Source organism: Stenella coeruleoalba, assembly GCF_951394435.1.
Source record: "Stenella coeruleoalba genome assembly, chromosome: 3".
NCBI classification, from domain to species: Eukaryota; Metazoa; Chordata; class Mammalia; order Artiodactyla; family Delphinidae; genus Stenella; species Stenella coeruleoalba.
In genome coordinates this window covers 116,035,260-116,051,185 of record NC_137148.1, presented here as the reverse complement: position 1 = coordinate 116,051,185, position 15,926 = coordinate 116,035,260, and the positions used below count along the sequence as shown (strand labels likewise).

Below are 15,926 nucleotides of genomic sequence, written 5' to 3'. Positions count from 1 at the left end.
GCAGCAAGCGGGGGCCATGCTTCGTTGCAGTGTGTGGGCTTCTCACTGCGGTGGCTTCTCTTGTTGTGGAGCACGAGCTCTAGGCTGCGGGCTCAGTAGTTGTGGCACACAGGCTTAGCTGCTCCGCAGTATGTGGGATCTTCCCAGACCAGGGCTCGAACCGATGTCCCCTGCATTGGCAGGCAGTTTCTTAACCACCGCGCCACCAGGGGAAGTTCCTATCCAGTACTTTTTTTTTTTTTTCTTTTTTTGGGCTGCGTTGGGTCTTCATTGCTGCATGTAGGCCTTCTCTAGTTGCGGCGAGTGGGGGGCTACTCTTTTTTTTTGGGGGGGGGGCTACTCTTCATTGTGGTGTGCAGGCTTCTCACTGAAGTGGCTTCTCTTGTGGTGGAGCACAGGTTCTAGGCGCATGGGCTTCAGTAGTTGCGGTGCGTGGGCTCTAGAGTGCAGACTCAATAGTTGTGGCGCACGGGCTTAGTTGCTCTGCGGCAAGTGGGATCTTCCCGGACCAGGTTGCGAAACCGTGTCCCCTACACTGGCAGGCAGATTCTTAACCACTGCACCACCAGGGAAGTCCCCTCCAAAACTTTTTACAATAGTACCTTTATCCCAGTTATTTAGGTGCTTACAAGGTATGAGTCAACTATGGATTTTTTGTTTTTTTAAAAAATTATTTATTTATTTAGGCTGCGTTGGGTCTTCATTGCAGTGTGTGGGCTTTCTCTAGTTGCAGTGAGCGGGGGCTACTCTTCATTGTAGTGTGCGGGCTTTTCATTGAGGTGGCTTCTCCTGTTGTGTAGCACAGGTTCTATGCACTTGGGCTTCAGTAGTTGTGGCACGCGGGCTCAGTAGTTGTGGCACACGGGCTTAGTTGCTCCGCGGCATGTGGGATCTTCCCGGACCAGGGATCAAACCTGTGTCCCCTGCATTGGCAGGCAGATTCTTAACCACTGTGCCACCAGGGAAGTCCCCTCCAATACTTTTTACAATAGTGCCTTTATCCCAGTTATTTGGGTGCTTACAAGGAACCAGTTAACTATGCACTTTTTGCTTTTTTAATCTTCATAATAACAGTGAAATAGTTTTTATCATCCCTATGCTACCGATGAAAACTCTGTGGAATGCAGAAGCCAATCTGTCTCAAGTCTCATCCAATAAGAGGTGGAGCTGAGATCCTAATACAGGCAGTTACATCCAGAATCTATGTTCTTTAACATGAAACTATGTTGCCTCTTGTCTAAATGTATGCATTAAAGAAATGATAAAATTTAAGTAGACAGAAAAGAAAAATATTTTTATGTACCAAATTTCATCCCCAAATACCCAAACTATTTCTTTCTAGCTATTTAATATACTTTCTATACAACGCAAGTTACAACGTGTAACACTTTATCTCTTTTCTGCTTTTTTCAAACATTGTATTTTCCTATTTCCCACAATATTTTTAAGGATCAATACTCTTTTGAATGCATTTTCCAGAACCAATATATTTTCTCCTCTACCGTTGAGTCTATATGTAATTTCTATTTTTCAGAAATAACACTGTTGCAAATGTACTTGCACAGAGAACTTTTTTTAACTGTTGGTCTTATTTTTTTAGTACAAATGAATGAACCTAGAATTACTGGGTCAAAGGGTATTAATGATTAAATCTCTTATTTCTTAATACATACTGGCAGACTGGACTATACAAATCTATACTTCTATCTGTAGCATGTATAAGCACTCATTTCAATGCAGTTCACCAACATTTATTTTTCTTTTGTAAAGATCTTTGTTAATTAAAAAGGTGAAAAATGGGAACTTATTTTAATTTTTATTTCCTCTGTTCCTTTCTGTCCATTGGGATCTAGGTTTTTCCTTACTGATTTATATATGTTCTTCATATCTGTTAAACATATTGGCCCATTATCATACTTGCAGCCTATTTCTAGTATCTGTACTTTGACAACATTTAATCCACTTGTGATTTCATTTGGGTATGATGTTGAGGGGTTGAACAATCTCACATCAACAAATAAGATAATTTTCAGTTCAGGAATATAAAAAAATCCCCAACCTCCTCATATAACTAGGTCTTATTTTAAAGAACTATTGGAGGGGGACTTACCTGATGGCGCAGTGGTTAAGACTGCACACCCAACGCAGGGGGCCCGGGTTCGCTCCCTGGTCTAGGAACTAGATCCCACATGCATGCCACCACTAAGAGTTCGAATACCACAACTAAGGACCCTGTGACTTCCCTGGTGGTGCAGTGGTTAAGAATCCGCCTGCCAATGCAGGGGACACGGGTTCGATCTCTGGTCCGGGAAGATCCCACGTGCTGTGGAGCAACTAAGCTCGTGCGCCACAACTACTGAGTCTGCACTCTACAGCACGCAAGCCACAACTACTGAGCCTGTGTGCCACAACTACTGAAGCCCGCGCACCTAAAGCCTGTGATCCACAACAAGAGAAGCCACCACAATGAGAGGCCCGTGCACCGCAACGAAGAGTAGCCCCTGCTCGCCACAACTAGAGAAAGCCCACATGCAGGAACAAAGACCCAACGCAGCCAAATAAGTAAGTACTTAAGTAAGTAAAGAAAGAAAGAAACAACTACTGGATCTTCCATCACTAAGTTGGTAACTAACTTTCTCTACACATTTTCACCCTCCCCCACACACAATATACCAAAGATTAAGATGCTCAAATAAAAATTTATATTAAATTGATTATCTTAGAGGGTGATTCTGTTCCTGACAGAAACCTAAAGATAAGAGCTGGTAAAACCTTAAAGAATGTGAATATGAATTCACCTATACTTTGCTCTTCAAGAAACTACTGTCTATGCTTATAGTATACAAGCATTCCTCTACAATGGCTGTTTTTTTTATTATTCTGGAACAATATCTATCCTTTCCATTCATGGATCTCAAGGTTGGAAGAGACATTGTTTGTCTTCTGCTTTTACTATGCTCTAAAAAAACATTCATACCAAGTAGTCATATTCCAACCTATGCTTGAATAGCAAGAGCAATGGACAGAGAGCAGTCACGACACCAAGGAATACCTATGCTTGAAAATCCAGCTCTCTCCAGTGGGTCTAAAGGTCTTTTTAAGAATAAGGGGCGGGGGGGGGGTGCTTCCCTGGTGGCGCAGTGGTTGGGAGTCTGCCTGCCAATGCATGGGATGCGGGTTCACGCCCTGGTCTGGGAAGATCCCACATGCTGCGGAGCAACTGGGCCCGCTCGCCACAACTACTGAGCCCGCACGTCTGAAGCCTGTGCTCCACACAAGAGAGGCCGTGATAGTGAGAGGCCTGCGCACCGCGATGAAGAGTGGCCCCCGCTCACCACAACTAGAGAAAGCCCTCGCACAGAAACAAAGACGCAACACAGCCATAAATAAATAAACAAATAACTTAAAAAGAAAAAAAAGAATAAGGGGGATTGCTACCTCCTCTTAAAAAAGGAATACGAGCAATCTTTCCAAGAATAAGTAATCTTAAAAAGACAAAAAACACAGTAGGATTTTTATACTGATATCAAATACTCATTCTATTACCTTTTGAAATAGTTAGTGCTGGAGACCACTGTGACCGTAGAATATCAAGACAAATGCTGCCATTACTGTTAATATTTGGATGATAAATTCTTGTTGTAAATGCAACCTATCAAAAAAGGAAAATTTTTTGTAAACTGTTTCAATAGTATTGTCGAAAGTAGATACAAAACAATTGTCATATCCCAATTACCTTAGGTGGTTTGAAGGGGTAATCTGTTGGGAAATGAATTGTCAAGAAAAATACTCCACCCTGATAGGGACTGTCATTCTGTTGATAACAAGAAAAGTTGGATTAAAATGAGTGAATTACATAAACTATTTATTCTGAAATTAATCTGAATACTTACTGGCCCCATTATTGTAGCTTGCCAATGGAACACTGAAAAAGAACAACAAAAAATCACCATGAAGCAATATCCACAGTATACCTACACCATAATAACATATCATTCCCCATGTAATCTCAGTTCATTTATTAGCAATATGATGAGTCCTGAGCAGGATGAGGAATCTAAATTAAGTTGGAGTCTGAACAGAGAAAACAAAAATGACTAGCATGGTATAGAACACTGATAAGGTGCTCAACAAAGAAGTATTTGGGCTAAAACATCTTGAAAATTCATGTCAGGGAAACAAAATTCTTGACAAGGTCCAAAATTTCACTTTTAAACAGGCATTTCCTTACCTCAAAGGGTAAAAAAGAACCACAAGATTCAATTCTTTCATGTGTTATATCATTTCCCCAACACAAATATATATAATATACTCCTTTTATAATACTGGCATAGAGCAGAACAGTAAACTTAAAGTAGACAATACTCAAATTAGGAAATGCTGGCTTTTTTCCAGTGAGAAAAAAATTTCCAAGAGTTCTCACCTGTAGGTGTTTAGAATTGCTGGTACCTCAGTAAATAAAGAAAACATCAGCTGAAAGCCCCAAGCTTGATTACAAACTCGGGATAATCCCAATAAATTATATACTTGTTTAATAAGGAAATTTTCTCTTCAAACTGCAAAAAATGGTGCTTGTTCCATTTCCAAGGTAATGTCACTAAGGACAACACAAAGATCAAAAAGCCAGTTTTCACTTTCTAAGCAAGCTACTTAGCATTTAACATTCACACTAGGATTTAAGCAAACTAAGGGAAGCTATCACTGGGATTATACATGAGCAACCCAAACCACCTAAACCTCGACACAAAGAGGAAATGTGAAGACTAAAAAACCGCACGAAAATCCACTGGGATATCAGGCCAAATCCTTAAATTCCTTCTGACCACCTGCATGAGAACTGACCCTATGGTTGGCCTGCCCCTCACTGGTGCCTGAATCTACAAAGAGCAGCCTGTTTATTAGGAATTAAAAATAAAGGATAGGTACTGCTGAGGCTCTCCTTTTTACGTTACCCATCATTAGTACTGAGAAAAATTCCTCATAACTTCTGCCAACCAATTTTTTATGGATTAAGCAGCTAAGGAGAAAGTCACTTTGAGTCACTAAGATTAGTCCCAGTATCTTTAACAAAGGTCCTATTAAAAGAGCCCTAAGGTCCTATTTAAAGAAACAAGTCTCATTCTGTTTTTAATCATAAATATATTTACAATTCGAGTAAACAAAACACACTGATAATTAGAGTAAACAATCCCAATGACAAAGCTGAAAACACTATTAAAAATGACCAAGCTACAGGTCAAGGGAATTGTTTTAAAGCAATCTTATTCTTCCATTTAATCCTTCTATATTTTTAAAATTTGTGGCTGTAAATGGGAAGATATATTTATACCTGCACTCTTGTTAAAGGTTGTAAGAATCAGATAAGGAATAAAAAGAGAGAACTAAAGCACTTAGATGATAAAATATACAAATATCGAGACATGCTAAAAAATTTAGTTAAAAATTTTTAAAACTATCTAAGTCCTAACTTTTTCTTCTGAATCTTTTCAAGATCAATCTTTCTCTTGCTAAAAATACTGCCAGACTTAAGAAGTTATTGGAAAAATTTAAACCTGAACAAATTCTTGGCTGAAGGTAAAATATTTATTTTTGGTGATTTCCTATTCTTCCTCTACAGAAAACAAAGACCATTTTATGCTTTATGATTAAAATCGACTAAAAATTAGACAACATAGAAACCCCAAAGGCTTGGAGCAAAAATTCTGACAAGACAAGCTGGCAACTAGAACATTTACAATTACATAAAGGATACCCTTCCTAGAAGAAGATGTGAAAAGATCAATATTTTCAAGTAATAATGCAATCTCTTTCATATCTGGCACTCTGGAAAATTGAAAATATTCTAGTATATTTAAGCAAGAATCTTATATTACTGAGAACTCTTATAAGCAACATCAACAGGCTATTTCATATGTAATTCATATCCATTTAGTTAGTAAATCATGTTTAATATTCCCCAGTAGAACTAAACTTATATAAACCATTAGTTCTAAATAAAAACCCATTAACACTCAAATGCTAACCTTTATTAACTTGTTTCCGTCTTTATAAATAAAGGGTCAAATACTGTCACCAGAAAAATGAGCAAAAGCACATACACAGGGCTGTCTTTAAGAGTGAGAGGGGAGAGGAATAAGGAAATTGCTAATGTAGCAACTGAGATCAACAATATTTATGTCTCTTGTTAAAATGATCTAGAATCTACAATACCAACAAAAGGCAGAGAAGAACAAAATAAAAACACATTAATTTGGGGCTTCCCTGGTGGCGCAGTGGATGGGAGTCCGCCTGCCGATGCGGGGTACACGGGTTCCCACCCTGGTCCAGGAAGATCCCACGAGCCGCGGAGCGGCTGGGCCCGTGAGCCATGGCTGCTGGGCCTGCGTGTCCGGAGCCTGTGCTCCGCAGCGGGAGGGGCCACGGCAGTGGGAGGCCCGCGTACCGCAAAAAAACAAAACAAAAAAACAACAACAAAAAAACACATTAATTTAATTAACAAAAGCATTTCAAGACCTACCATTTAAATCTTAATTGAGTATTCTGCCACGCTGGTTAAATATAAGAATACCTACTGGAATCAATGACTTATGTCTCCCTCTGGAGCACATTTGTTTCCATGTCTTGGCTATTGTAAACAGTGCTATGAACACTGGGGTGCATATTATCTTTTCCAAGTTAGTTCTCTCCAGATAAATGCCCAGGAGTGGGATTGCTGGATCATATGGTAACTCTACTTTTAGTTTTTTAAGGAACCTCCATATTGTTCTCCATAGTGGCTGCACCAATTACATTCCCACCAACAGTGTAGGAGGGTTCCCTTTTCTCTACACCTCCAGCGTTTACTGTTTGTAGATTTTTTGACAATGGCCATTCTGACTAGTGTGAGGTGATACTTCATTGTAGTTCTGATCTGCTTTTCTCTAATAACTAGCAATATTGAGCATCTTTCCATGTGCCTATTGGCCACCTGTATGTCTTCTTTGGAGAAATGTCTATTTAAGGTCTTCTGCCCATTATTTGATTGGGTTGTTTGTTCTTTATCAAAAAGCTTTTATTAAGCTGTATGAGCTGTTTGTATATTTTGGAAATTAATTCCTTGTTGGTTGCATTGTTTGCAAATATTTTCTCCTATTCCACAGGTTCTTTTTTTGTTTACAGTTTCCTTCGCTGTGCAAAAGCTTTTAAGTTTAATTATGTCCTATTTGTTTATTTTTATTTTTATTTCCATTACTCTAGGAGACGGAGCCAAAAAAATACTGCTGCAATTTATGTCAAAAAGTATTCTCCTTGTGTTTTCCTCTAGGAGTTTTAGAGTACCTGGTCTTACACTTAGGTGTTTATTTTCAGTTTATTTTTGTATATGGTGTGAGAAAATGTTCTGATTTCATTCTTTTACATGTAGCTGTCCAGTTTTCCCAGAACCACTTACTGAAGAGACTATCTTTTTCTCCATTGAATATTCTTGATTCTTTTGTTGTAGATTAATTGACCTTAAGTGCGTAGGTTTATTTCTGGGCTTTCTATCCTGTTCTACTGATATATATGCTTGTTTTTTGTTTTCCTGTTCCATTGATCTATATGCTTGATTTTTGCTTTCCTGTTCCACTGATCTATATTCTTGTTTTCTGCACCATACCCCTTTGATTACTGTAGCTTTGTAGTACATTCTGAAGTCAGGAAGCATGATTCCTCTAGCTCCAGTCTTCTTTCTCAAGATTGTTTTGGCTATTCGAGGTCTTCTGTGTTTCCATACAAATTTAAAATTTTTTTGTTCTAGTTCTATGAAAAATGCCACTGGTAATTTGATAGGGATAGCACTGAATCTGTAGACTGCCTTGGGCAGTATGGTCATTTTAACAATATCTGTCTATGTCATCTTCAATTTCTTTCACCAGCAACTTATAGTTTTCAGAGTATAGGTCTTTTCAGCATAATGTTTTTAATGCTCATCCATGTTGTAGTATATATCATTTCATTCTTGTTAATCGTCAAATAATATTCCATTGTATGGATACACCACATTTTATTTACCTCTTCATCAGCTGGTGGGTATTTGGGTTGTTTTCACTTTTTGGCTACTATAAATAAAGCTTCTATGAACAATCATGTATGAGTTTTTGTACAGATATACGTTTCATTTCTCTTGGACACATACCTAGGAATGAACTCACTGGGTTATATCGTAACTCTATGTTTAACTTTTTGAGGAACTAACAGGCTGTCTTCCAAGCTGGCTATACCATTTTGCATTCTACCAGCAATGTATGAAGGTTCAAATTTCTCCACATCCTCATCAACATTTGTTATTATTTGACTTTTTGATTCTAGCCATCCTAGTGGGTGTAAAGTGACATCTCATTATGGTTCTGACATGCATTTCCCTGATGATTAATGATGCTGAACATCTTTCCATGTGTTTATTGGCCATTTGTATATCTTATTTGGAGAAATAGCTATTCAGATCCTCTGTTTATTTTAAAATTGGGTTATCTATCTTTATATTGCTGAGATACAGACTTTTAAAAAATATTTTGGATAAATATGCCTTATTAGATATATATGACCTACAAAATTTTTCTCCCATTCTGTGTGTCTTTTCACTTTCTTAATAGTATCATTTGTTGCACCTAATTTTTAAATTTTGATGAAGTCTAATTTATCTTTTTCTTTTATTGCTTATGCTTTGGGGGAGTTTAACTCTCCAGGGTAAGCATTTTTTCAATCTGACAAAGGAATGTAATAGTACTAACTATGGTAGAAGCAAAGGCAAATTACTTTAGCACACTACAGAACTTCAAAAATGAAATCTAATCCCCAGACTTCAAACGCTTTTAATTAAAAATCAGCCACTCTCAACTTTGAGGAATTTACCTGAAATAAAAACACTCTTTCAATTGAATGACCACACTGATGCAGATGGATTATATGATAACCGTGAAATGACAAAAGTAGAATCAGAAAACCTGAGAATGAGTCCACTTCCGGAACCTCCACAAGCCTCTCACCAGATTCTTCTCTAAAATAGTTTACAATTTCTATCCCAATGACCTAAAAGAATTGTGAGGCGTAAATGAGATAATGTGTGTTTAAGTACTTGTCCTGTCCTGTTTGGTATCAAATACTATAGTTACTCATACTGGACAGGTCTAAACATAACATAAATGGGATTTTTCATCACAAGTACTTAGTCTTATAATTTATAACATCTGTTTTATCTATAAAGCAGTCCTTGTACAAGGGCTTTGCTTTCGTTCTTAAGGATTTAGGAGACCAAAACAGCAATCTAAGAAAAACAAGGAAAAAATTAATTTACACACAAACTAATATAACCTCATTTATTTTTTGTCTTAATCTATATACTTCTCTTACACAAATGTTTCCAAGTATACTCCAAGTATATTCCATTTTTTCCCTATTTGCTAAATGTTGCATTTTCTGTGTGTGAATTAGTTTTGTGTTACAAGGCACAGCCTCTTCAAATATCCTCCATTTTAAAAAGGATAAAAGATGGTATAAGGGGAGAAAGCTGTGTTGAGACAAAGTGGAACAAAAACAAAATTATTATCCAACATGTACGATAAGTACAATAGATTATTTTAGACAGGATTAAGGAGATAAACTGGACATTAAAAATAAATTGTAGCTGTCTTCACGAGTATGAGTCAATAGAAAGACAGACACAGACCCACATACATACAAACACATATACATATACACACACATACCCCCCCCATCATCTTTAGTATTATCTTACTGAAAGAACAGTAGCTTGCTGTAAGTAAAAGCTCGAATATTTTGACTCAAGTAAATATCCAGAAGGGACAAAGGACAGATAAGAAGGAGCCAGGACAACTACACAGACAATGTCTGGCAGAAGAGGTTCAAAATGTAATAAACAGTACAGAAGATGATGGGATACACATAAAACTGCACCTTTCATGGGCAAGTAAAGGTAAATACTGCCTCTTCTCTACTGCATAATTATCTCTTCACACAAAATAACCTTAAGAGATGTATATTTGTCAGTCCCAGAGTTCCCCAGAGGCAGATTTTTATGCTGTTTTATGTTTCACTCTATCATTCCTTTCACATACTTACTATCATCTCCAACGGGACCTGCTGAACACTGTGCTGGGGGGTCCCGCGCCAGGTCGTTCAATTCCTTAAGAAGGAGAGAAAAAAGAAATGTATTCAACATAAATATAACTTTTATCCATTAATAAAATTGTCACTGTTACCAACATTCTCTGTCCCACCAGTAAAGCTCTTTTAGGAGCACTCCTTCAAAGTCAGAGAAGGGTAGATTAATGAAATCTTTGGGATTTCATTATTTGGGATTCTTGAATGCAAATATATGTTTATACAAGTAATCATTTTTGCTTTGTTCGGAGTTTAGTAGGTAGTAAATATAAGGAAGGTAAACATGTATCGTACTAAAGAACCACAAAAACTGTTTTTAAGTAAAAACTTATTAGTTTTCAAAAAAGATCAACAGCTTTTTTTTTTTAAAGATTTAATTTTATTTTTTTGGCTGCAGTGGGTCTTCGTTGCTGTGCGTGGGCTTTCTCTGGTTGCAGCGAGTGGGGGCTACTCTTCATTGCAGTGCCTGGACTTCTCACTGTGGTGGCTTCTCTTGCTGCGGAGCACGGGCTCTAGGCATGCAGGCTTCAATAGTTGTGGCACGCAGTCTCTGGAGCGCAGGCTCAGTACTTGTGGCACACGGGCTTAGTTGCTCCATGGCATGTGGGATCTTCCCGGACCAGGGATGGAACCCGTAACCCCTGCATTGGCAGGCAGAGTCTTACCCACTGAGCCACCAGAGGAAGTCCCTATAGGCTGGTTTTTGTACCTCAAAACCATTAGGTTATACTTGAGACAAACTCTTTAAGTCATCTTTAAGTCATAAATGTTCCAAATTACATGGAACCATCTGACAAGATACTGGTATTTTTTCAGCTCATATCCACTACCAAGGTTTCAAAGGTAGTAGAAAAAACTTAAAAAAGGATATATTACAGGGCTTCCCTGGTGGCGCAGTGGTTGAGAGTCCGCCTGCTGATGCAGCGGAGACGGGTTCATGCCCCGGTCCAGGAAGATCCCACATGCCGCGCAGCGACTAGGCCCGTGAGCCATGGCCACTGAGCCCGCGCGTCTGGAGCCTGTGCTCCGCAATGGGAGAGGCCACAACAGTGAGAGGCCCACATACTACAAAAAACAAACAAACAAACAAAAAGGATGTATTACAAAGGCTGGCTGAACATAACCTATCATAAAGATTTGTAATCAGAGATGGAACTACTTGTAGTAATGCTCCACAACCAGATGCCAGCTTCTTAGCTACTTTAACATAAGAATCCACAAACTTGAGACTTGTTACTGGGTGGGGATGCCTGAAAAACCACAAAGCAGGAAATCATACTATATTCCCTTTCCCCTTGACTTGGTATTTGAGATAAAAACAAGCTCTGAGGGAGGACTAGTTTTAATTATATGTTAAAACCAGAACAGTAAAAACAGTAAAATCTATTAAAAGTACAATAAAAACTATCTCAAATCTTATTAATGAGTTACATAAGTAAACTTTTTAACTTGCAACACATAGATATTTCTGTAAGTCCCTTCTTCTGAGTTAACTTATTCAACCAGCCATTTGGTTACATCAATTATCCTGTTTTATCCTATCTGTAAGCTCGGAGGACAAAGCATAAAGTATAGAAATAAAGTTCTGTTTTGTTTTTTAAAGGGCTGGGGTTGAGATAAAGATTTAACAATATTTACTTTCTTTTGTATCTCAATTTGGTGATTTTGTATTTCTCTACAACAGAGATTCCTTGCCCATCTCAAGGAGGAAAATAAACAAAAAACAACCTACTGTACAGTTCCTATTCCCAAATGTTTGTAATAAAGTTCACTATAACTAAGAATGCTTGCTTGATTTGAAACAAAAAGTTAATCTACTTCTGACTAACATTTATCTAAGTGAATATAAGATCCATCAGATGGTGATCACTTTGTAATGTACAGAAATATCAAATCACTATGTTGTGCACCAGAAACTAACATAGTGTTGTGGGTCAACTATACTTCAAAAACAAACAAACTCATAGAAAAAGAGATCAGATTTGTTCATCAGAGGTGAGGGGAGGTGGTGAGTTAGTCAAAAGGTACAAATTTCCAGTTATAAGATAAATAAGTACTAGGTATGTAAATGTACATCATGATAAATATAATTAACACTGCTGTATTTTAAAAAATATTTATTTTATTTATATTTTTGGCTGCGTCGGGTCTTAGTTGCAGCGCTCGGGCTCTTTGTTGTGGAGCGTGGGCTTCTCTCTAGTTGTGGCATGCGGGTTTTTTCTCTCTAGTTGTGGCACGTGGGTTCCAGAACACGTGGGCTCAATAGTTGCGGCACACAGGCTTAGTTGTCCCTCGGCATGTGGGATCTTAGTTCCCCAACCAGGGATCGAACCAGCATCCCCTGCATTGGAAGACAGATTCTTTACCACTGGACCACCAGGGAAGTCCCAACACTGCTGTATGTTATACATGAAAGTTGTTAAGAGAATAAATCGTAGGAGTTCTCATTACAAGGAAAAAAATTTTTTTCTTTACCTTTTATTTTGTATCTGTGAGATGATGGATATTCACTAAACTTACCATGGTAATCATTTCATGATATATGTAAGTCAAATCATTATGCTGAACATCTTAAACTTACATAGTATGTCAATAAAACTGAAAGGAAAAAAATTTGAGCCATTAAAAAAAATCCATCAGTCCACTTCATGAGCCAGTATGATATAATTAATTCAAAAAACCTTAACCCAAACTTAAGCTAATACACAATTAACATACTCATTCAACACTTCCTTGGTTCAAGGCACTCATATGGATGAATCTCAAAGGCATAATGTTAAGTGAAATCAGTCAGACATAAAAAGACTATAATCTGTATGATTCCACTGATATGCATTCTAAAAAAGGTAAATTTATAGTGACAGAAAGCAGACCAATAGTTTCAGGGGCTAGAGAGAGCTGGAGGGGATTGAACTGCAAAGGGACATGAGGAAAATTTGGGGGGTTATGGAAATATTCTGTATCATGATTTTCATAGGGACCACAAAACTGTGTATATATTTATTAAAACTCAAACTGTACACTTAAAATTGTTGAATTTTATTGCATATAATATATATGAAAGTTGTTTACTAAAAAAGCATATATCCATTCATCTTTGTATATGCATAAAATATCTCTGAAGAATACATAAGAAACTAGTTCACAGTATTTGCCTTCAGAAGGAAAGTCTGTTTTGGGGGTGAGAATAGGAACTATATGTATTCCTTTTATACCTTTTAACAAGTGTATTTACTGCCTATTTGAAAAATAAATTACCAGGGGCTTCCCTGGTGGCGCAGTGGTTAAGAATCCACCTTCCAATGCAGGGGACACGGGTTCGAGCCCTGGTCCGAGAAGATCCCACATGCTGCGGAGCAACTAAGCCTGTGTGCCACAACTACTGAAGACTGCGCGCCTGGAGTCTGTGCTCCGCCACAAGAGAAGGCACCGCAATGAGAAGCCCTCACACTGCAACAAAGAGTAGCCCCCACTCGCTGCAACCAGAGAAAGCCCGCACACAGCAACGGAAGAACCAATGTAGCCAAAAAATTAAATTAATTAAATAAATCTATATTAAAAAAAATAACTTACCAGTTCTGACTATAAATTTGGATTAAAATAAAATAGCTATTAAAAGCTGTGACCATCTCATTTCAAAATAGTGAAAAGCCAGTTAGACTGAATAGACACAGAAGCTACAAAATTTGATGTGCCTGCATTAAGATGAAAACTGAAGGGAGTTCCCTGGTGGCCTAGTGATTAGGATTCCAGGCTTTTACTGCCATGGCCCAAGGAACTGAGATCCTGCAAGCCGAGTGGCGTGGCCAAAAACAAAGATGAATCTTGAAATTAAATAAAGGCACTGATCTAGACAGATCACTTGGGCAGAAAAAAATACCCTAACGCATCAGGCTATTTTTTGTTTAACAGTTGGCTTTATCATATGCCTTTATACCTATACATTAATTTCCTTGACTTCTTATTCCAAAAGAAATAGTATTCAGATTTGTCTTGTATATCATATAGCAAATTACGCATTACTGGGATTGAGAGTAGGGCTAAGACAAAACCCAAAACCAAGGAATTTTCCTGTTTATTGAAAAACTTTTCTATAGAAAGAGCAATAGAGAAATAAAGTATATATAATTAAATTTAGAAAAAAGAGGGAGGAGGGAACTTTGACAGGATCCTCAATTTCTAAAAAGATTTTATAATCTTCCTTTGAAATCTAAAAAAAATTAAAATAAAGGTCCTGTTTTGGGAATAAACTGGATATTACTAAATAGTTCTCAATTAAAATTTTTTTCTTTGATGGTGTACACTCCCCTTGTTTATAGGTATACAGCAGAACTGTTATTTTTAAAGATTAAGGGTTATAAACAATTTTGATTCTTTGCAACTTTCCCAAGTATTTCTATCTTAGTTCAAACAGCCCCAAAACCTTACACAAATTAATTTAATTATTTTCAAGTAAGGTTTAATTCACTACAAATTTTTTTTTTTTTTTGGCTGTGCACCACGGCTTGCGGGATCTTAGTTCCCTGACCAGGGATCAAACAGAACCATGCGCCCTGCTGTGGAAGTGTGGAGTCTTAACCACTGGACCACTAGGGAAGTCCCCAAACTTTTATATTTTATTTATTATTTTTTTAACTTTTTTTTAAACATCTTTATTGGAGTATAATTGCTTTACAATAGTGTGTTAGTTTCTGCTTTATAACAAAGTGAATCAGCTATACATATACATATATCCCCATATCTCTTCCCTCTTGCATCTCCCACTCCCTCCCACCCTCCCTTTTCCACCCCTCTAGGTGGTCACAAAGCACTGAGCTGATCTCTGTGTGCTATGGGGCTGCTTCCCACTAGCTATCTATTTTACGTTTGGTAGTGTATATATGTCCATGCCACTGTCTCACTTTGTCCCAGCTTACCCTTCCCCCTCCCCGTATCCTCAAGTCCATTCTCTAGCCAAACTTTTAAATACATTTCCTAATACTACCTTTTTTGGCTCAGGAGTATGAAATCCAATGAAGAGATACACAGGAATGATTATAATGCCTTATATGACTCCTTAAGAATACCTACTTTCCAAAGGATTACCCCTTCTTTAAAAGGGACCACTATTAAAGAAAACAGAACGCTAAAGTCTCTGAGCCTCAGATATTTCTGTATCATAGCACTGTAGCAAAGAGAAAGGAAACTTCCTGGGACTTCCCTGGTGCCCCAGTGGTTAAGACTCCACGCTTCCACTGCAGGGAATGCAGGGTGCGGGTTGAGGGGAAAGAAGAAAGAAAGAAAGGAAACTTCCTAGCTCTGTGGGGAGGGGGTCCTGCAAGGGATATGTAGAGTTTCCTTTCACTGTATCCTTAAATACTCAAATAGGTCATTAGTTGGTAAAAATCAATGCTACTATTAGCTATTTTTAAAAAACCTCTTTCCCCAGTCTTAACAATTATGAAGCAAAATACAGACTGCATGGAATACAGATTTGTTTCACCATTTTGGTCTTTACCCTATGGCATATGGTGAGAGAAACAAGATGGGAAAATGAGAGGTTATAGTTACTTTCACAGAAAATTGGCTTCAAAGTCAATTTTTTTTGACTTTTTTTTTTGACTTTGGGAAGCCCCAAAGTCAATTTTTAATAGTTCTAAATTTTGCTGTACAAATCAAGAATCTTTGGTGGTGTTAATCAGGATATGAGAAGATTTAAGCAGAAATTATGATTCAACACCAGAAGAGATCATCTAGACCAATCCCCAATTTTATTTTTAAAAAAAGATACAGGGCTTCCCTGGTGG

At 37.7% G+C, this 15,926-nt stretch overlaps 1 protein-coding gene across 2 annotated transcripts in view; it reads right to left on the bottom strand.

Annotated features, from left to right (window-relative positions):
* Nucleotides 1-15,926, bottom strand: part of UBE2D2 (ubiquitin conjugating enzyme E2 D2) — a 59,694-nt gene that overhangs the window by 7,153 nt on the left and 36,615 nt on the right. Inside the window, exons 1-5 of one of the 2 annotated variants that reach the window (XM_079916668.1) lie at nt 10,099-10,165; nt 8,964-9,048; nt 3,894-3,925; nt 3,737-3,814; nt 3,547-3,652 (exon numbers count right to left, since the gene is read on the bottom strand). In XM_079916668.1, coding sequence (XP_079772794.1) covers nt 3,547-3,652; nt 3,737-3,814; nt 3,894-3,925; nt 8,964-9,048; nt 10,099-10,104 — 307 coding nt within the window. In that variant the 5' untranslated portion in view covers nt 10,105-10,165. Of the gene's footprint in view, nt 1-3,546; nt 3,653-3,736; nt 3,815-3,893; nt 3,926-8,963; nt 9,049-10,098; nt 10,166-15,926 lie in introns of those variants that run through there. The other variant, XM_079916669.1, reaches the window with a different exon arrangement.